Raw genomic sequence first — 22,570 nt, 5'->3', positions numbered from 1 at the left:
GTCACACTGCAGCAGGCTCCAGGATAAATCCAATTGCCTAGGTATTGGGAACAGGATGAATGGTTGTAAGTGGTGTCCCAAAATACATGAAGGTTTAAGAATTTGTAAAGTAAATAAGAGACAAGAATTAAGTGTGAGTGAAAAATCTGGATTGGAAATGTTGATATTCCAAAACTGAAGAATGTCAACAAGAAAAATAGCGGCCAACACACCAACATATGAATGTTTTGAATGATTCTCCGCACTGAAGATGTAATGAAAGGTGGTTTTCTTGGCAGGTTAGTGATTATTGAGGACCTGCTAAAGAATTATGAAGAAAAGGTAATTAAATTAGAACAAGAAAATGAAGGTCTCAAGATTAGTTTGTAATTTAATTAAAAGGAAGTATTTTCCAGCATGGAAGCAAATTCGACCTTTACTGATAAAGTAAGGATACAGGAGGCACAAATCAAGAAACTAGTGAAAGATAATGAGGCATGGAAAGTGAAGAGTGGGTGAACTTGAAGAAATTAACAAGAAAATAGACTCATATGGTGAACAACTCCAAGGTACTCTGAGGGCTAACATAGAGTTAGGCAAGGATATGCAAAGAGAAACTTCATTGGCAACTCACATAGAAGAGGTTAATAAAGAACAAAAAGTTCAGAGGAAATAAAGAGACGTATGCGGAAGTTGTAAAAGAGAATGAGACGATAAACTACCGTAGTACCAAATACTGCAGATAGAAGTAAGTTCATAATAATTTTTGGGTGTTTAGAAAAGGAAGTATCATCTAGGGTGGACAGAGCAGCAGAAGAGATAAAAATCATAGAGAAAATAATAAGTTTAGATAAAGGCCTCAATTCAATGGAAAATTTCAAGTTGTTATTAGGATAGGAAAATATGATTAACAGAGGAACTGCCCCTGAATGGTGACATTTAATGACGTGAAACAAATGATGGAAGTGCTTAGAAATGCCAGGAAATTGCAGTGTGATGAGGATGAGAAATTTTGGTCAATAACACAAAGACCTCTCAAAGGAAGACAGAGAAAAGTTAAAAATGAACCTCGATGAAGCGAAACGCCTAAATGGAAATAAAAATGAAGAAATAAATTCTTTGTTTTCCACAAAGTGTTAGAGACTGGAAAGATAGTGAAAAGGTACATAAAAACAAAGTAACAAAATCATTAGAGGAAGGGGGAGTAAAGAAAAGGGAATGTGTGGCTTTATATTATATAGTGTGGCCTGATTACTGTATATGTATGGAAAAAAAATTACATTAACATGATGTATCAATAAGAAAGTCAGAAGAAGCTATGAGGAGGGGTTAAACCTGCACACTGGGTACTCCCAAGCACATGCCATAGACCACTGCACTACAATATGGTAAAAGCAATGGAACCTGTTATTCAACTGAATCCTCTAGGAGGTCTGAGGCTTCAACTAAAGCCTATTCAAGATTTCACAAATTGCCCCATGCATTGTGACTGTTGTCTAGGAGTTCTACCTCCAATGCTTGTCTTCAAATGCTCAAAAAAATTCCATTAACATGATGTGGCATTGAGAAAATCAGATTTCCTCATTGATAAATCAAATTAATGTGATTTCTTTGTGCATTTGAAGAGAAAGGTTGCAGGTCTTCTAGACCACAGCCAGAGTGCAAGAGAGCAATGCATGAACCCTCAGGACCCCTAGAGGATTTGATTGAATCCCAGGTTGCATTGCTTTTACCATGTCATCTTATAGTGGTCTAAAGCACATGCATGGGAGTCCTCAGTATGCAGGTTCAAATCCTCCTTCTCATGGCTCCTACTGATTTTCTCAGTACACACACACATATATATATATATTATTTATTTTGCAGCCATGCAGTCATTATCCATTAACAAAATTCCCTAAAGCAATTCAATAAATTTAATGTCATGTACTTTTATAAACTGTATCATTAAAAGGTTGCATATGGATGCCTCTTCAGCAAATGGACACGTAGGAGATCTGAGCGGGCAGAGGAATAAGAACAATATGGGCACGAATATGGCTTCTCTCCAGTATGGGTTCGTATGTGCTTCCTGAAGTTGTTCTTGTGGTTGAACGTCTTGCGACAGAAGTTACAAGTAAAGCGATCCCCCATTCCGCTCAGCATGCTCACCATTCCGCCATCATCCTAGAAGGAAGTGCACGGGAGGTTAGTGGATGATAGTTTGAAGATCTCTTGCTTAGCTCAATAATTTTACTTTTCTTATATATTCTTCTTGGATAATTTTCTATGATATTCTGATCCAGCTGAGCCTCTCCTGGTGGTTTGTAGCTACAATCAGAAAGTCATATCAAAAGGAATGATGTTTACATTCTGTTGCTTCCCTTTTCATCACACTCACATATGCTGCTGACTATTAAAATAGCTATTACATAGACAGTATATAAATAATAATAATAAAATTATGATAGCATTAAAAGTGCCAGCTGAGGAATTAAAATTATTTAAATATACTTCCTTGAAAGTAATTTGAGATTTAATATTGAGCTGATACTTTAATAATTATTGAATATGAATGAATGAAAAAAACAAAACACAGTACTTTATGTATATATCAGAATTTATCTGAGTTGTTAATACCTGACAGGGACTAAATATAAAACCAACTAACAAATAAATCAAACATTCTTGACAGTATCTAACAGAGCATTTCTTGTGCCTGCATTCGTTTTCATATTTCCCATACTGTATTTGTATACCTTCCTTTTGTAAGAATTTCTGTTGGCAACAAAAATCTTGGATAAGTTTCAAGTAATAAAACTGTTCACTGTCCATCTTATCATTATTCACTAAAAGCTATCTTTGATTTTCTAAATGTAGCACTTCCACATAACACTCCAAACATTCTACATTATTTCTATTTTGTGCACACAGCGGACATGTGTCTTCAGATTTCCTTTCTGAATGGTGCGAAAACTGCAGAGAGGGCACGAGAATGGTTTCTCCCCTGTGTGAGTTCTGTAGTGCTTGAGGAAGTTGTTCTTGTGAAGAAAGACTCTGCCACAGCAAGGACAGACCACACTCTGTCCTGGTGGGCGGACTGACTGCATGTGCCACACCAGCGATCCATCCTACAAGACAGATACACCACCTTACATGAGTGATACCTTATACTTTACTTCAATATATACTCCCCACAGTTCTTCTATTTACTAGTGACATAATATGGGACAAAACCCTCTATTCATCCATTGATTATACACTAAAAGGTGTCTTGCTAATAAATACACACATTATTCCTCACATCCACAGAGAAAGTACATATTTTAAAAACAAACCATATTCAGTCTATTAAATACAGTACACAAATACTAAAAAGAATATAATTACACCATGATCTGCTTAACACCTACATACACTCTTTAGTTATTATAAGAATGCTCAACAAGAAATGAGACAAATTATACCACTGTTTTATAGTTCTGTATAACCATCTCTATGTACATTTTAAACTGTTCCCAGGATAAAAGTATATTGAGTATAAAAACAAAGTATGTGTACTATAAAACTTTATTGCTTTTATTCAGACTGCTGCTTAGGTTGAAATATAAAAAGAGTCACCACCAACAAAAATACCATATGTTGGACACTTAGCATTATTAATTGAACCACCATACAGATGTGAACTTAATAATGTGTTACCTTTAGTTATACTGTACTGTACAGGCCTACTGGCACATAAAAGTACAATATGCATTCATCCCCAGCATTTGGTATATTACAAAATATAGTTTGTGTCCAAAACTTTTGTTTAGAAATATTATGTTTAATTATTGTCATGCAATTAAAAATCTCACGATTGTTCTTGCACATGCAAGAACAATGTGCAAGATGTGTGCTTAAGCTCTGAATATAAACAATGCTTCACACTTGCTATTTTTGTACATATACTGTTCAGTACAGTTTATTGTAGTACTTTTTAAATGATTGGCAAATTTTCAAAATTATCATTGAGAAGAGTTGTGGTTAAATATAATTTTGCTTCACAACATAGTACACTCAGTGAGATTCAAGCATCTGTCAAGATTTACCTTGAAGTCATTGAAATGTAAGAAATAAGGTCAAAATTACAATGTAAAACATTTCATGTACAGTACACACACACACACACAAAAAAAAATCTACATTACATTATTTTTACATACTGCAGTAAAAAAATGAATGTCATGAAATGATTTTTTTTTCTGGTAGAGCCCCATTGGGTCCTTGAAGCTATCTTGCTGAGATGGCTCCCTAATTCTGAGTCACATCAGTTGCAAGTCCTGTTTGACCTATTGGAGACAAGAGCCAGAACCTGGCCCCCAGGAGTGGTGCATGCGTCTTGACTCCTCTTCATAGTCCTTAGGCTGGAGGCCTCCTAATTGTTACATGGGTGCACTAGGGTACATGTAATTATATAACCAAGTGTAGTTACAGGATGAGAGCTATGCTCGTGGTGTCCTGTCTTCCCAGCACTGTCATATAATTCTTTGAAACTACAGTACAGACAGTTTTGGCCTCCACCACCTTCTCACCTAACTTGTTCCAACTGTCTACCACTCTGTTTGCGAAAGTGAATTTTCTCATATTTCTTCTGCATCTTTGTTTAGTTAGTTTAAATCTATGACCTCTTGGCCTTGAAGTTCCAGGTCTCAGGAATTCTTCCCTATAATTTTATAAATTCCCGTTACTATTTTGTCCGTAGTGATCATACAGGATCGCCTTTTTTTCTTCTATCTTCTAGTTTTGGCATATTTAATGGCTCTAACTCTCCTCGTAGCTCTTGTCCTTCAGTTCTGGGAGAAATTTAGTTGAATGTCTTGGCACCTTTTCCAGTCTGTTGATGTGCTTCTTAAGATATGGGCACCATACAACCGCTGTATATTTCAGGTTTACTTAACAAAAGTCGTGAACAATTTCTTGAGTATTTCACCATCCATGTATTTAAATGCAATTTTGAAATTAGAAAGTGTAGCATAGGCTCCTCACACAATTTTCTTTATGTGGTCCTCAGTGACAGTTTTCTATCAAGAACCACCCCCTAGATCTCTTTCTTTATCCAAATTCTTTATATATTTCTCACATAATTTATAGGTTGTGCAGGGTCTATGTTCTCCTATTTTACATTCCATAACATGGCATTTATTCACATTAAATTTCATTTGCCAAGTGGTGCTCCAAAGACTTATTTTTCCAGGTCTTTTTTTTTTGAAGGGCATGACAATCATCTAAGTTTTTTATCTTCCCTATTATCTTAGCATCATCGGCAAACATGTTCATATAATTCTGTATTCCATCTGGTAGATCGTTTATGTAGACAATGACGTTATCGGTGCAAAAACAGAATCCTATGGCACTCCACTCACGACATTTCTCCAGTCTGATATATTGCTTCCGATTACTACTCTCACTTTTCTGTCAGTTAGAACATTTTTCATCCATGTTAGAAGCTTACCTGTCACCCCTCCAATATGCTCCAGTTTCCAGCACAACCTCGTATGTGGAACTCTGTTGTGCACTTGTTTATATGCACCATGGACACCCTTCGTAGCCAGGTTGTGTTCGGCGTCTGTTCTTTTAGCAAGTGTCCCTAGAGCTTGGGTGTCCTAATTGGCTAGTCACACTCAGGCCCTGATAATGCTCCTGCAGGTCTATGGAGGTGCTCATTATGGACTGAGCCATCGAGTGCACACTCGCCTACTAAGTTGTTTCCTGTTTAATCCAAAATCATAAGAATCTTCTCAACTGATTCTTAATTATTTATGAAGAGAAGATTCATGTATTTTGGATTAAACTAGAAACAACTTAGTAAGTTATTAGATATTGCAACATAAGATCCGTTTTTTTTATTTTGATGGTAGACTATTTACACAAATAGATGGGGTAACAATGGGGTCAGCATTGGACCCTAATTTTGAGAAAATGTGGATAGATACTTATCCTGTAGAGTTCAAACCTACAGTATTTGTTATCGTCGGAATGTTGAAGACTCCTTCCTTATCTCTAATGATTGTTCACATGTTGAAAGATTTGTTACGTACTTGCTTATGTACATCCTAAACATTCAAATTTAACATTTACTTATGAAACTAAGGATAACTCTAAAATTTCTGTTCTAGAAACACTAGTTACTAATACTGGAGGTCAACTTGTTAGGTCAGTTTACCATAAACCCACATTCACAGGATTGAGTTGGCATTACCTTATTTTTTGTCCAGAACTTTACAAACTGAATACAATTAAAACTTTAATAAATAATGAGTCTTTAATCTTTGTGTTCAGAATATAAATTATTTGGCATTGAAGTTATATTTTTTCATGAAATTTGTGATTCTAATGCATTTCCTAGGAAGAAATTTTTATAGAATCCTGAGGAGATTCTTAGCTTTCCAAATTTAAACCTACTATTGAGGTTCTCACAGTCCCTAAAGACATACAGCATGTCAAATTTCCATTTTTAGGAACGCTAAGTTATTACTATTAGGAAGGAACTTATGAATTTTCTTAAGACATACTTATCTACAAGTTAGCTTCCAGTTCATGTTTTACTAACAATAACACATTGCAAAAAATTTAAAATGAAGAGATCCACTACCCTTTGAACTCAAATCTAGTGTTATTTAAATGTTGAACTGTAATGTTCAAACATTAAGCTGTCTCCACGGCTCTTTACAGCCACACGGATAAATACAATTGGCAACATATCATTGTTATGGGAGATTTGAAGTCATACCACTTTTTAAAGTTATGACTTGTAAGCACAGAAACTTTCATATTCAAGTAGTTTAAAAAAAAAAGGCGTGTTCAACTCTCACGTTGCTTTTTTCATATACAGGTATAGTATTTTTCTTCCCTTGCTTCATATAGTTTTAATTGTTAGATTTAATTTAATTTCTTTATTATTCAGTTTTTTCAATTACCTGGGTATGTTTCTTTACCAAGGCAATCTCAAGTCATACTTTTTCTATGCCAGTGTTTTCAGTATTTAGAAACAAATACCAAACACAGTATAGTTATTAATCAAATGTTTATACTTTGGAGAGAGAGTAACATTTTTGAGAGTCAATGTATGTATAAACTGCCTACATCAAAACTCATAAGATGTATAAAAGTGATAGATATATGAATGAGATTTGGACCCAGAGTCAAGTGGTGAGGATAGGATCAGTTCAGTGCTAAGATTTATAAGGAATAAAATATTGGGCAAAATTTTGCTGACACCATCCAATTGTGGAGGAAAGTTGGAGGGCTATGTCTATTAAATTAACAGCAGCTGGGACCATAAAAAAAAAAAAAAATCATAAACTCATCTTCTACCATATATATAAGACTCTTAATAACATTAGAATATTCCTCCCCAAATCAATATCTTACGGATAATGACATTTAATATATAGTAACCAATACAAAGTATTTGTCTACCACTGTTGTATGTACTGTACTCCTCAATCAGGTATTCATTCAATAAAAGTTAACTTACAGCCTTTACTAAACATTATGACCTGAAAATTTGCAGTGTGAAGTAGGAAGTGTAAAATGAACATACTGATACACTGAGGCCTTATATGATCATTCACTTATCAAACAAACTTTCTTGTTCATATTGTCTGTAATCCATGAAATGTAAATGTAAAATCTGTAATCCGAATTTTTTTTTTTTTGTTGGCTTAATACTCTGCAGGGATCTCCTCACATGACACACAAGTCACCTTCCCTGTGGGAATATATTCACTCCAAACAAAGAAGCACCTCATGGGGAAGTATCATAACAAATGCATCTTTATTATCCAGTTTCCCACTTTAACAAGGTAGGGAGGCATTGAACGAAAAATGATTTGGAAACAAGGGAACCAAAAGCTAAACAATATAATGTCCCCCATACAATAAACTATACAGTACTTCTTAACAGCATCATGCATAACAAGCACCACTGCATACTGTACTAGTAATCATCCACACCATCACTACTACACCTGAGACTAGGTGTAAATTTGCATTATCATAGGGTTACTATGAATCTTGAAGTTAACTTGAACAACACAGAAAATTCTTGTGTAAACGTTTACACAACTGCTGCTTTATATCTACTGTAAGGACTAAGTATACGTGTCTAATTATTCACCCAATGAGATGTGCTACAACATTAAACTTGTTGTATATGAAAAATAGTTGCAGCAGCACTAAAAACTAAAACTATTCTGCTGAGCATGTTAAGTGATGCAACTGCAATCTTTACTGCCAAATTTGGGTTTGGTGGAGACATAATTAGGACAAAGAATAAGCAAAAGATACTCGGGCTTGGCCTATATTACACATGTCTGAAATCACATTAAATATTTAAAGAAATTGTCCCAGAAATCCAGATATAAAGAAGTGATTGAAGTCTGCAAGGAAATGTTGATGCAGTGCATCCCTACAAACTTAAAGATGCAGAAAACTATGTATTAATTTGGAAATTATGTACCGGGTGTCCTCTTTTTTATAAACACTCGTTTTACAAATATTTGTCCATACAACATCCTCTTAAGGTCTCTTGTCAGGCATAAAATCACTCACAAAACCTGCCAGAGTATCACGAATTAGCACATGATAAATGTCTGCGCGGCAGGCCACACGGTGGAGTATTGCACAAAGATATCTGCACGGCCCACTAGGGAACGTGAAGTACACAATACTTTTCGACAACTTATTTTCCGATTGTCGAAAGTGTATACATCGTTTGGTGAGGCTGTACTGGGTTATAATCTTAGATTATGCTGTGTTAGCTCGGTTGGGTTGGGTTAGGTTTCTTTTGGCAAGATTAGGTTTGGTCGGGTTAGGCTAAGTAAGTTTTAAAATACATTGACGAACCATCATGTGACCTGTATCTGTTGAGACCCATGCTCAGTCAACAGTTTTCTCGTGCCTAGCAAAGTCAACGTTGTGCTTGAACAAATCCACAAGGGCCGTGACGAGGATTCGAACCTACGTCCGAGAGCATCCCAGACTTTGTGCTTTCTTTGGAATTTATCAAGGAAAATATTATTAACAATATTTGATAGGAAGAGTAGGTGTGTTGATTGATAATGCACAAGCGCTAAGGAAAAGGCAATCCAGTACTTTAGAGATGAACCTGGACATTATTAAGCACTCTTGAGAGAGGGTGAGAAGATAACACAGATTGCAAACCTCTATGGTGAAACCACTTAAAATTGCAACCAACTTAGTGGACAAAATACAAGTTTTAGAGCATATGAAGGGTTAAATACTGCTGACATCAATAACAATAAGGAAAAGATCACATTTAATTTGTGAGGTGGAAAAGTTGTTAACATTGTGCATTGAGGACCAGAATCGTCGTCAAAATCCAATCAGCCTGGTGTTCATACAGGAGAGAGCAAGAAGTCATTTTGATGATTTAAAGAAGAAAATAGGTGAAACTAAGTGATGAAACATTTGTGGCCAATCATGGGTTGTTTGATAGATGTAAGGGTAGATAATTTACACAACAAAGTGAGTGGCGAGGCTGCTAGTGCAGGTGAGAAGGGAGCAGCTGAATTTGTTCCAAAATTGTCCAAAATTATTGGAAATGGAAACTAGTGCTCATCATGTGTTTAATATTAATGAAAATGACAAAGCATCACCACCCTCCACCACCAATGCAATGCCATCTTCCACCATCTCCTCCAGCAACAAGATCTCTTCACGCCTCAAAATCAAGCCAACTTTGACAAGCATGATAACTCCATCATTCAAAGTAAATAATATGTTGTGTTTTGTATAATATAATTCCCTAAATTATTGGTTTTGTGATGGTTTTTGGTGGTCTGGGAAGCATCCCCCATTAATAGCATTGCACATTCAAGGTCATTGCACTATGATCTCTTTAAGAACAAGAGGCAATATATTTGAACTAAACAAAGCTGCCGAAAAAATATAAGAAATTCACTTTTGCAAATTTCGGGAATTGTATTGATGGAGTGGAAGACCATTGGAAGAAGCTAGGTGAGAAGGTGGGAGGCCAAAACCGTCAGTAATTTCAAAGCGTTTTATGATCAAGAGTACTGGGAAGACGGGACACCACGAGCGTAGCTCTCATCCTGTAACTGCCACTTAGGTAATTACACTTTGGTAGTTACCTATGGAAAATTTCACTTTGCATTCAGAACAAATGCTTTACAAGCACTTTCAGAAAATAACTCGTTTGTAGAACAAGACTCCCTTTACATTTAAAATTTGTTGGTTTATGGAATTAAATCACATTTAATAATTTCCTTAACATTAATCTATACAGAGAACTATACAGAGAATTTGGTAAAATATATGCCAAAAGGCAAACAGAAAAAAAAAAAAAGATTCCACAAGCCTGATCAGAGATATGTGACAAAAGCTGCAAAAATAAAATTGCACATAAAAGTTGACAAGAAATTAAGTGAAAAGCAAAATCAGAATGAGAAAACTGTAATTACAATACTAAGCTATCATAATGCAATCACTGAAATTTTTTTGCTTTTAAAATCTCTTTTCTTAAGAATAAAAATTAATACAAGAATCAATAAAATAAATTAACCATGTCAAAACATCTACGACAGAACAAAACAGTTGAATCAATTATGTAAGCCATTTTTACAAAATAAGACACTTTCACATAAGTATTACTTATATTTTAAAGTGGATTTGGTTTTAATCCTAATCACAGAGAATGATACAAAGCCTCTAGTAACATGACGTAACACCATTAAACTATTTTTCCACGTTAAATGTTTTATATGCAGGAACATTTTGGGAAGGGGGCCATCAAGAAGCTGCCAGCCTTTAGAAGGGCATTAGAGCGATGATGGCTTTCGGGTAAATTCAGGTAAGTTAAATAATGTATAATTATTTAATGCAGGACGAATGAAAATTCACTAATTTGCACTGGTTGAAATGTATTTTTAAATTTAGTACATGACAACTGCACATCACATATTTTAAGGGGATGATTCTTATAAATGCTGAAACTAATATACATTACTTTGAGACACCTAACTACAGAGTATTTATAAAGCAGTTCCAAAGTTTAAAGCTGTTAGGCTCATTCAGAACCTTTCCAAAATGCAGAGGCTAGTATAACTGCCAGACATCTTCACAATAATTCCTGATGACTGTCAGCTAAATCTTCTTTCATTTAGCCACAGCTCTTTACACCCATTAAATACTGAAATAAATCATATGCTCATTCTTTTCTACACATTCAGCCTCTTCAAAGCATTGCAATTCATAACTCCATCTTACTAAAATGTCTATCACATATTTCAACCTACAACTCTTTAAAAAAAAAAATCCTAGAAGAACCCACATTTACTGTTCATATTTACAGTGTAATATATTCACAATATAATTAATTATCCTGGGCATACTGTATCTCCCAGCAAGTATCTATCGGGTATTTATTTTTAAGTACTTTATCTCAAGAAAAATTTTCCACAGTTCAATATCACCATTGTTTATACAGTATATCACTCCCTACCACTGGTTTCTCACTCACCATTAATTATTTACATACCTCCGCTAAACTGTTCCACAAACTTCTCATCTCGCGCAATATATTGCTGATGGTGTCTCTTTATATGAGTTCGTAAATTACTATTCTGAGTTGTTTTATAAAAGCAATACATGCAAGCATAAGGTTTTTTCACCAGTGTGAGTGTATAAGTGCTTGCGCAGATTGGTCTTGTCCCGAGCCACATAGCCGCAGTGCTGGCAAATGTAGTGGCTCAACTTCCTAGCCACCCCTTGCGCATCCACAACCTCCGAACCCTACAAGAGAAGAGAAGGCAAAGCTTTACCAACAAATGGATGAGCTCCATGCGTTATCACGGATGATAACTGATAGATAAGTACTGGACCCCCCCCTTAACTTTCGTATTAAAGCACTGACTTTTTATAAATTTTAACAGCATGAACATTTTCCTAAAATATTTGAATAGGACTCAAGATGATTTTAAGATGACAATTTTTTTTGCCTAAAGACTTGCGATAGATGTTATTACACAAAAACTCATGTGACCAGTTACATAAAAAAAGATGGCAAAAATCTAAATATCAAAGTCTGAGTCGTTGGAAAAGATGAAACTTAATACTGTACATTTAAATGGAACTTCTACCCACTATTAATTAGTAGTATTCCTGCACTCCCCCAAGACTAAAAAGAATTAATCAACTGGATTTTAAGTGTTATTTAGCTACACAAATACAGTACCAATCACTGACTTACCACTAAAATTTGTGAAGTCATATTTCACAAAATAAATTTGTTTGCTACCTCTTCATTTCCAAGTACAGTACTATAAATATGCTCTCAAATACATCAGGTCAGTTGATTACTTAAATTATAGGTAAAATATGTAAATCAAAAGATATATTAGCTTACAGTATAAGGTTAGATAACAAAAGATGTCAGTTCATATTTTATTGTCATATGTTAAACAAAATTATTTACTCTTGAATAAAACCTTTCAACTAAATGTAACATTATTCAGTACAACTGATTAAAACAATAATATAACCAAACAGACAGGCAAAATTAAAAATGGAGTACTGTACTATATTTTTGTTTTAAAATGGGAACAAAATACACAACATTCTATATTGTAAGCACTCACACATGTACACACACACACACTGGGCTTTGGTTCTTATTCTTTCAACCCACCCTATACATCATTTACAAGTTTTCAGTGTTTCCTTGTCTGGCATTAATTTGATAAACAATATCTGGATGCAATCTTTTGATATGGGCTTTAACGTTGTTGCTTTGGGTTGAACGATAGTTACAATATGAACAGCCATAGGGCTTTTCTCCGGTATGAATCCTCTTGTGTCGCCGGAGGTTGGTACTGTCACGAGCCTTGTAGCTGCACTGATCACAAAAAAGCTTCAGTCCATCGTCACTACCTTGAACCAACATCTCTTCTGGCAGATTATACACCCTAACATATTGACTTGTTGGGTGCCTTGTTCTGGAGACAACCCGTGTGCCCTAAGGAAGAGAAATATGGCATACTGGTCATTATGATCAATTTTCCATACATTGAGATCTCTTCTACACCATAACAACAGATAAGTTTCTATCACATCGAAAATATTTTTTCCCTTTTGTTATTCACTGTGGCCAATATTACTTCCTATATGTGGGAAAGGCCACATTTAAGATAATCTTTTTTAGTACCAAAGATACCAGCTGTCAAGAAACTGTAAAATATCAGTCTTGGGAAGACAAGGTCCAATAACAGTGGAGTTTCACTGTGCTGTTAATGTATATGATTTTTATTTATATCATAATTCCAACAATTTCTTTTCCAATCAATCCACAAAAAGAGTAGGGCAAGATGTACCAGTTCTGTTCCCATCTCCTTGGTTTGTCACTGGTTGTTGCTGCTCAACAGGAAGGAGGGGCTGTGTGTGAACTCTTCTGATATGTGTCCTCAAGTTGCTGTTCTGAGTGGAACGATAGGAGCACCACGGGCAGGCATAAGGTTTTTCTCCAGTATGGATGCGCAAGTGCTTCTTGAGGTCTTTCTTCTGACGAGCAAGGTGGCCACAGATGGGGCACACATGAGCGCTTTGGATAGCCCGGGCCACAGTCTGTCCCAGCGACTCACTCTGTCCTGGGTTACTGCATCTTGACCGTGGCCCCTATAAGAGAAAATGGGCATTTCAGTCCGGGATCCTGTCCTGTCGTCATCAAAACCATGGCAAAGCAATGCTTGTCTTCTAATACCACTAACCCCTACTTAATTCTTATGAGGAAACAAAGAGAGGACTAAAATTTAATTATCTACAAACATTGCACATATGAAAAATTACCAAAATAACTTTTTCATAATTCTATTATACACAAAATATCCAGTTTCAACAAAGATATAGTTTGATAAAACATTAATAAAATATACAAAACACTGCACTTCACACCAATACTCATATCCTAACAGGTTTTAAGAGTAATTTGAGGAGTTCAAGATACACTACAGTGTAGCAACACACACACAGATTTCCAACTTACCTATACACAATTGGCCAAAGAGAAAGAAATATGAGAAGTGGCTAAGGAAGCCAGAAACTGCAGCAACCAGAAAAGGGAAGATATCAAACTAGAACTGGCATCAAACCTAAAGGTGCAAAACATGGTTGATCAAAATAAGACCCTCGTAATTTTCGATTGAGAAGAAAAGGAATTAACATCTAGGTCAGAAAGAGCCACCAATAAAGTTTTTGGGCTAGTGGAAGATCTTACAACTGAAGAGAATGTCTGTAACTACAAAAGAATTGGTAGGTTCAAGAAAGGAAAAGATGAGCCCTTAAGAATCACCCTAAATGTAGCTAAACAGAGGCAAGAAGTACAGTACTTGGGAATGTTAGGAAATTCCAAAGAGATGAGAATGGGAAAATATGGTCATTAAGATGAGATCTTTCACAGAAAGACAGAAAAGCTGAAACTGAACATCATTATTGAAAAACACTTAAATGAGAGTTGGAATGAGGAAGAAATCAATTCTTTTTTCTACAAGGAGATAAGGATTGGGAAACATGTAAAATGATACAAAAAACCAAACCAACAAAATCATTAGAGAGAGGTAGAGTAAGGAACAAAGAGAGAGGGAACATGTTCCTGAAAATCATATACTGTATACAGTAGAGTACTGTAAGTACTAACATAGATGGAGATAAAGAAATACTGGAGCTAAATGATATACTGTACTACAGTCAGATACAGTTGCATTAACAGCAATGAAACTTGAAGATAATATTTTAAATGAGGTCGTATTCCAGAGGGGCTGGACAGAAAAATTAGGAAAGGTGAAGGCATTGTCATGCTGGTGAAAGAACACCTAAAGGTAAAATAATTAATAATTGAAAACTCACGAGTTGACATAATGGCACTGGAGATTTGTAATCAGGATGACAAACTGATAATCCTAAATGCCAACAATCCACGAGCAACACATGAACAACAAATGAGAAGGCTTCATAACATTCATGATAGATATTATGGTAAGAGCAGAAAAAGATAAATTCCAATTGTTGGTATTTGGAGACTTTAACTTGAGAGACTGAGAGGCCTATGAAGCAAGAACAGAGAATTTTTGGACTGTCAGCTTCATAAACTTCATTCTGGGGACATTCACACATCAACATGTTAAGCAAGCCAAGATAATGAGGGAAGCAGATGTTCCTTCAATGCTGGATTTGATATTCGCCAGGAAAGAAGAAGACCAATTTGACATTTAGTACCTTCCTCCCTTGAATAAGTGACCATATCCTTTTGGAAATAAAATAAGCAATGCTTTATAATCTAGAAGAGAACAGGGAAAATGAAGCAGTTGAAGATGATGATTTCAAGAGAACACTATGGTGAACTTAGCAAGTTGTTTCATGAACTTGATTGGAAAGATGATGTTAGGCAAGAAGTAAATGAGATGAATGCCAAGTTTTGTGAGATGTATGAAGAAGGCACAAAAAATGTATACCAATACAGAGATATAGAAATAGAAAATAGGAGTGGTTCAACAGAAATTGAGAGAGGATCAGATAAAAAAAAAGAAAATTTTTTAATTAATATAGGAAGATGCCAAACACTTGAACATACCTGCATTACAAAGAAGCAAGAAACTACACAAAAGTGAGAAGAGAGGCAGAAAGAAATTTTGCGAAAGAGATAGCAGACAAATGTAAAACAGAACCAGGCCTAATCTATAAATTCATAAAAAATAAATTGCAGATAAAAGCAAAAATTCATAGGTTGAAAATGAGGGAACATATTCATAAAGAATGAGAAAGAAATAGGTGAAACACTAAATGAAAAGTTCCAAAATGTGTCTGTGGAAAATTAAGTTTTCAGAAAACCATACACAGTTCGAATTTAAGAACAACAGAGTACACTGAGGTGTCTCATGATGAAATCGAAAAAAATTATGACGGAGTTAAGTAGGAACAAAGCAGTCGGCCCAGATGGAGTTTATTGGGTTCTGAGAGAATGAGCTCAGCACTCCACTTCAATTGATTTTTCAGTCATCTTTGTGTACAGGAATCTTGGTAAACATATGGAAAAAGCTACCATAGTTCCAATCTACAAAAGTGATAGAAGGGAAGATCATCTTAATTTTAGACCTGTATCGATGACAGGAAAAGTAGTCAAAACATTAGAAAAATTATTATAACCACATGGGCAGAACACCTGGAGAGAAATTATATAATAAACAGCCAGTATGGTTTTTGAGCACTGATTTGGTGACATGGCAACTTCTGGCATGTATGACAAATTTTTCTGACAAAGATGAGAACAATAATCAAAGGCAATTTATCAGACTGGACTACCAATGGAGTACCAGAGTTCAGTTCTAGCACAGTAATGTTCATTGTCTATACAATGAAGGAATTCAGAATTATATGAACATGTTTGCTTATGATGCCAAGCTACTAGGGAAGATTGTCATGCACTTCAACAAGACCTGGACAATGTTGAGGATGTAAACCACCATTATGCCCTACCAACCAATCTCCTCCTGACCAGGGCAAAGACAATAGAGCAAGAACCATTGATTCAGCCAAGGCAAGGGTCACCTCAGGCAAGGAGGACATCTAAGGGAGCAACCCCCACAAACACTTCAGTGAAGAGAACTCTGTCAGTGCAAGGGCAGCACTAGGTAGCACTCAGGAAAGGAAACCTTGAGCACATGCGGGTACAAGCACACTTAATTTAAGACGTGGTTCATAATACACTGCAGTCTAAGAAAAAGTCACCAAAGGCAAACACCTTACCACTTAGCTAAATAACAAAATACCGGAGCCAGAACAGAAGAGTGGCAACTTCCCTACTGCACTAGAACTGGGAGCTCAGGCCCCGGCAGGTGGTAAGCTACCCCCCCTCCCCAGTGAGTGGGTTAAGTGAGGCAAATTAGCTCACACTAGTTCCATGATAATTCAATTGTTTTATATAGGTGAGGGGAAGTTCTTTCAGCAGGGTTTGAGGCTTGCTACTTTTTTGAATCCAACAGTAATTTGTATGAACTCGCTGACATTATAGTTGCCTTCTCTGGTGAGGTGGCAAAAATAAATACCACTGCTCCCTATGCCTCTGTGAGGAGGGGTCGGAGTCTGGCTCCAGTCCCCGGTATACCTCTAGAACTTCATGGCTGATGTGACACAGTCACGACCTTACTGGGTCACCACCATGTGAGCCACCAGGGATCACCCAGAAATTGTTGTTTCACTATATTAAGCACTGGTTTTTTCCACTATTTCCCTTGCTCCAATGTTTTCTAAATCACAACACACTGCATATTTCATTTCCAAGAGGACATAGGACAGAGTCACTCTTGCCCACTGGAGGAAGGTACTGAATATCAAATATCTCTTCTTCCTTCCTGATAAATACCAAATCTAACAATGATTGAGCATCCCATTCTCTCATTCTTGTGACCTGTTAAGTATGTTGATACATGAAATACTCAAGGATAAGGTTAACAAACTGGCCAGCTCAGATATTCTCTGTCTTTGCTTAATAGGCTTCCCTGTTTATTGATTTCAAATTGAAATTACCATCACCAAACATGATTTATCTATCTGCTCTTACTATAATCTCTCATGATTATTACATGGCCCTTTCTACCGTTTCTAATTTTTCTGTCATGTCTCCCAACTAGCATAGCCCTCTAGAATACCACCTCATTTGAAATTTTATCTTCTAGTGCAACAATATCTGGCATATTAAACCGTATAACAGCATTTAACTCCAGTATACACCATTTTTATGAACATTTTCCCTCCTTCCTTGCCCTTCATTCCTCCTATCCTCTAACAATTTTGCTGGTTTGCTTTCATGTACCATCTCACTGGCTTCCCAGTCCCAATTACCTTGTATAAACAAAATTTCCTTTTCCTTCATTCAAATTAAAATAATAATTGGTATTATATATACAGAGGAACCTCGGTACTCGAATGGCTCCCAGCTTCAACAATTCGGCACTCGAACACTGTGTTTGTGCTCGGTAGTCAACCAAATTTTCAGGGTTCAAATCTAAATACCCTGTACGTGTAATGGATGCATCAGTTTTCTAGTAGCTGTTGTTCAGTGCACACCCCCACTAAACTTCTTTTAATTACTTAAGTGTAATTACCTAAGTGTAGTTACAGGATGAGACCTACACTCGTGGTGTCCCGTGTTCCCAGCACTCTTAGTCATATAACGCTTTGAAATTACTGATGGTTTTGGCCTCCACCACCTTCTCAGCTAACTTGTTTTAACCATCTACCACTCTGTTTACAAAAGTGAATTTTCTTATATTTCTCCAGCAGCTTTGTTTCATTAGTTTAAATCTATGACCTCTTGTTCTTGAAGTTCCGGGTCTCAGGAATTCTTCCCTATCAATTTTATCGATTCCTGTTACTATTTTGAACGTAGTGATCATATCACCTCTTTTTCTTCTATCTTCTAGTTTTTGCATATTTAATGCCTCTAAAATCTCCTCGTAGCTCTTGTCCTTCAGTTCCGGGAGCCAATTAGTGGCATATCATTGCATATGAGTTTCACCATAGTTGTTGTGAACAAAACATGTAGATACTTATATATAATGTGTGTATATAGTGTAATAACAGCAAAACTATTTGTTTATTGTTTTATGAACGTAATAATTGATCACTAATATGAACACCATACTTTTGAGTATAGCGATGATTCACACATTTTATTATATAAATCTATCACACTACACACTATTGAATAATATTACTGCAAAAAAAATAAGAAAAAATCAATCAGACACATTGAAATAATTAGGTAATAATATTTTTGTGGCAACTCCCACCTGACAGCTTGGGTAATGCTGACCGCCTCTGATGACTGCTCTGTCAACGCCCATATTTTGCCAGACTTCCTCAGCCTATTATGCCCAAAATGCCACCTACGATTCCCCTCCCCCCCCCCCTGTTCAGGGAACACAAATTAACATTTTTAGTTTTAGAAGACGAAAAATTATTTTATTATTTTTTTTCTTGCGCACAGGGGTGTAAATCTCCTCAGGACCCCTTAGCAGCTTAAAGGATTAAAGTACATACTGCAAAACATTTAAAAGTCCCACATTTACACTGGGCACACATCTGCTTCTTCAGGCCTCCAGTAAACTGTTTTAGGCATTAAAAACAAAAAAAAGCATGGGTACCCATCCTGGGTGAGAGAGAGTCTGTGCTGAGAAGGCAACATTGAGCAGCACATGCAGCAACAGCTCACAGCACAGCCATGCAACATGTGCCCACAGCATCACTTAATGAAACAAATAAGTACATGTGATTATTTACTGACGATAGTATAGACGATCCCGACTATGATATAAACTTGTGTACAAAGTTCAGATATCAGTTTATCCAATGATGCTGGTTTCAATGTTCACAGCTCAAGGAAGACAACCACAGCAGAGCTGCAGTTTTGTGCATCTATGTATTATGAAACTAGATCTCATGTTCCTTTAGAAAATAAACTTGTGGAAAATTATCCATATTCAGAATTTAGCGACCAGGATTCTGATAATAGAAGCGTTGTGGCTAGAGTTAGTGATGTCCGTAGTAATATTGGGAGGCATTTTCCCGAGTCAGGTGGTGTCTTCAGCTGACTAGTGTGTGTAACTATACTGTTTGGAGCCACCAAAATAGATTAGTGGGTCGTTATTATGGTGCACAAAAATGTAAATAGTTGTACTGTATATATAACAGGGGGTAGTAGATAGTAGACTGGCATCAGAGGAACACACTGAGGACTTTGCGTAAAAAAAACATACGCTGTGCTTTCCAACTTCAGAATTGCTTTCAATTACATGGATGGTGAAATATTCAAGAAGCTGTTGTATAAAGTGTAATAATGGCAAAAACAGGATGTTTTATTGTTCAAAGAATATAACACTGAACTCATATTAATGACACAAATATATCTCAGCACACCAACATTCTACACATTCTGCGATACAAATAATATTACTGACAGCACAATGCAACATTGTACTTGAAAAATCATGGTAAAAATATAAAACAAAAAACAAAGAACATATTATATATTCAACACATGCAGTTGGAAAGTCGTACAAAATATACAGAGCTAGGCCAACTGATCACTGGTTCCGAGATTATAACATTCACTAAAAGTCTTAATGGTTTGTAATAGTGCATACAAATACAGTAGATACAATAGTTATATATAATTTGTATACAGTATACAGTGGAAAATCAGCAGAAACTGCATGTTTTATTATAAAACATACAGCCCAGCTGAATGGAATGCATGTTTTATGGTTCAATATAATATTGTACGCATATTAGTTACATGAATATATCTGTGCATACATACGTTCTATATGTTCCATGATAACAACAACATTATAGACAGCTCAATTCACAAATGCAATTCCCCCAAAAAATAAAAATGTAAAATCATAGAAATACAAAGAAAATATAAGATATACAATGTGTGTTGTTAAAATTTCTTGCAAATCTTTCAGGGCTTGGATGAACACTGATAGTTGGCTACGAGATTATTACACCTTGGAAACAGTTGTTCCAGCATGTTTGCTGGAACAACATGCTCCTCCAACATGTTCTGAAAACTGGAACATGCTGGAGGAGAGACTGGGAGACTTCTGACATGGATGAAAATGTTTCTAACTGACAGACAAATGAGGGCAGTACTCACGAGACAATGTATTTGACGGGAGGAGTGTTACTAGTGAAGTACCATAGGGTTCAATTTTTGCACCAGTAATGTTCATCGTTTACATAAATGATCTACCAGAAGGAACATAGAATTATATGAACATGTTTGTGGATGATGCTAAGATACTGGGGAAGATAGGAAAGGCAGATGACTGTAATGCCCTTCAAATCACTCTAGATAAAATAAGTGGTTGGAGGGTCAAGTGGCAGATGGAACTCAATGTGAATAAATGCCTTGTTATGGAATGTGGAATCGGAGAAAATACACCACACACAACTTACAAATTATGTGGAAAAAAATTTCAGAACTCTAATGAGGAACGAGACCTAGGGGTGGTTTTGGATAGCAATTTGTCGCCAGAGGAACACAAAGAACATTGTGAGAAGAGAGTATGCGTTACTTTCCAACTTCAGACTTGCTTTTAATTACAGTATATGGATGGTGAAATACTAAAAAAACTTCATGACTTTTGTGCGACCAAAATTGAAATATTCAGCAGTTGTATATTGCCCAAATCTCAAGAAACACATAAAAGAAACTGGAAAAGGTGCAAAGGCATGCTACAAAATGGTTCCGAAACTGAAAAACAAGAGTTACGAGGAGAGACTAGAGATATTAAACATGCCAAAACTAGAAGATAGAAGAAAACGAGGTGACATGATCACCACTTCCAAATACATTCAGGAATCAACCAAATTGACAAGGAGGAATTCCTGAAACCAGCAACATTACGAACAAGAGGACACAGATTCAAGCTAAGGAAACAAAGGTGCCAAAAAAACATTATAACATTTTCTTTTGCAAACAGAATAGTAGATGGTTGGAACATGCTAAGTGAGATGGTGGTGGCAGCCAAAACCATCAGTAGTTTCAAAGCATCATACGACAGAGTACTGGGAAGACGGGACACTATGAGCGGAGCTCAAATCCTGTAACTACACTTCAGTAATTACCCACCAGAACAACCCAGTTGCTCAGTAGTGCATAAAATTTAAAGTTATTTAAGTTATTTGTGCATAAAACTTTATGCACTACTGTTCATACTACAGTAGTGCATAAAATTTAAATTTATATATATCGTACTGTATACAGTACTTTAATACAGTGTAATAAAAGCAAAATCAGGATATTGGGTACGCGATTTATTGTTCTAATAATACAAAATATTGTGTGCATATTAGGGTCATGAATATATTTGAGCATTCCAATGCTCAAATTTTTTATTATATAAATTTATCAAATGACACATTATTGAATAATATCACTGAAAAAAATTGAGAAACACAAATTAGAGGTCCTGAAATGTTTAAAAATATCTTTGCAGCAAATACCACCCCAGGACTATTGCTCCAGGAACACTTGTGAATCGTGATGTCACCACAATATTTCCGTGCATCACCACGGCAACCTATCTTCTTTGTGGCTACCTTACAGTAATTCTGGGGATCAATGTCCCCACAGCCCAGTCTCTGACCAGGCCTCCTAGTTGGTGGTCTGGTCAACCAGGCTGTTGGGCACTGCTGCACACAGCCCAACATATGAATCACAGCTTGGTTGATCAGGTATCCTTTGGAGGTGTTTATCAATTTAACGTTTGAACACTGAGGCTGGCCAATTATGCTCCTTAATGTGTAGGGATGTTGAAATGTCTTGGGCCCTTCATGTTCACCTCTTTCTGTGTCTCCAGCATCTTCCTTCAGTTTCGGTTCATGTGGTATCGTGGTTGTTTCTTCAACAGCATCTCATACCTAATACTGTCGCCTCTTATGGTGCACACTGGCACGGCTGCTGCCGTTAGCTATTAACATCGATTTTTCTGCGGTTCTGTTCCACAGGTTGTGTTAAGAATTTCTTTCC

General features: G+C 36.2%; 1 protein-coding gene across 11 annotated transcripts in view; it reads right to left on the bottom strand.

Moving 5' to 3' along the window:
- The window catches only part of LOC123746062 (longitudinals lacking protein, isoforms H/M/V), a 142,035-nt gene that overhangs the window by 81,905 nt on the left and 37,560 nt on the right, over positions 1–22,570 (bottom strand). Inside the window, exons 6-7 of one of the 11 annotated variants that reach the window (XM_045727290.2) lie at positions 13,353–13,653; positions 12,798–12,997 (exon numbers count right to left, since the gene is read on the bottom strand). The exons of 5 other annotated variants lie outside the window; for them this stretch is intronic. In XM_045727290.2, the coding sequence (XP_045583246.1) occupies positions 12,948–12,997; positions 13,353–13,653 (351 nt within the window). In that variant the 3' untranslated portion in view covers positions 12,798–12,947. Of the gene's footprint in view, positions 1–1,836; positions 2,146–2,747; positions 3,090–10,887; positions 11,776–12,412; positions 12,998–13,305; positions 13,654–22,570 lie in introns of those variants that run through there. 5 more of the 11 variants (XM_045727297.2, XM_045727296.2, XM_045727294.2 and 2 more) reach the window with 5 other exon arrangements.

This window comes from Procambarus clarkii, chromosome 78 (genome assembly GCF_040958095.1).
Source record: "Procambarus clarkii isolate CNS0578487 chromosome 78, FALCON_Pclarkii_2.0, whole genome shotgun sequence".
Lineage (NCBI taxonomy): Eukaryota > Metazoa > Arthropoda > Malacostraca > Decapoda > Cambaridae > Procambarus > Procambarus clarkii.
The sequence above is the reverse complement of the archived record's forward strand: the minus strand, read 5'-3'. Positions and strand labels throughout refer to the sequence as shown.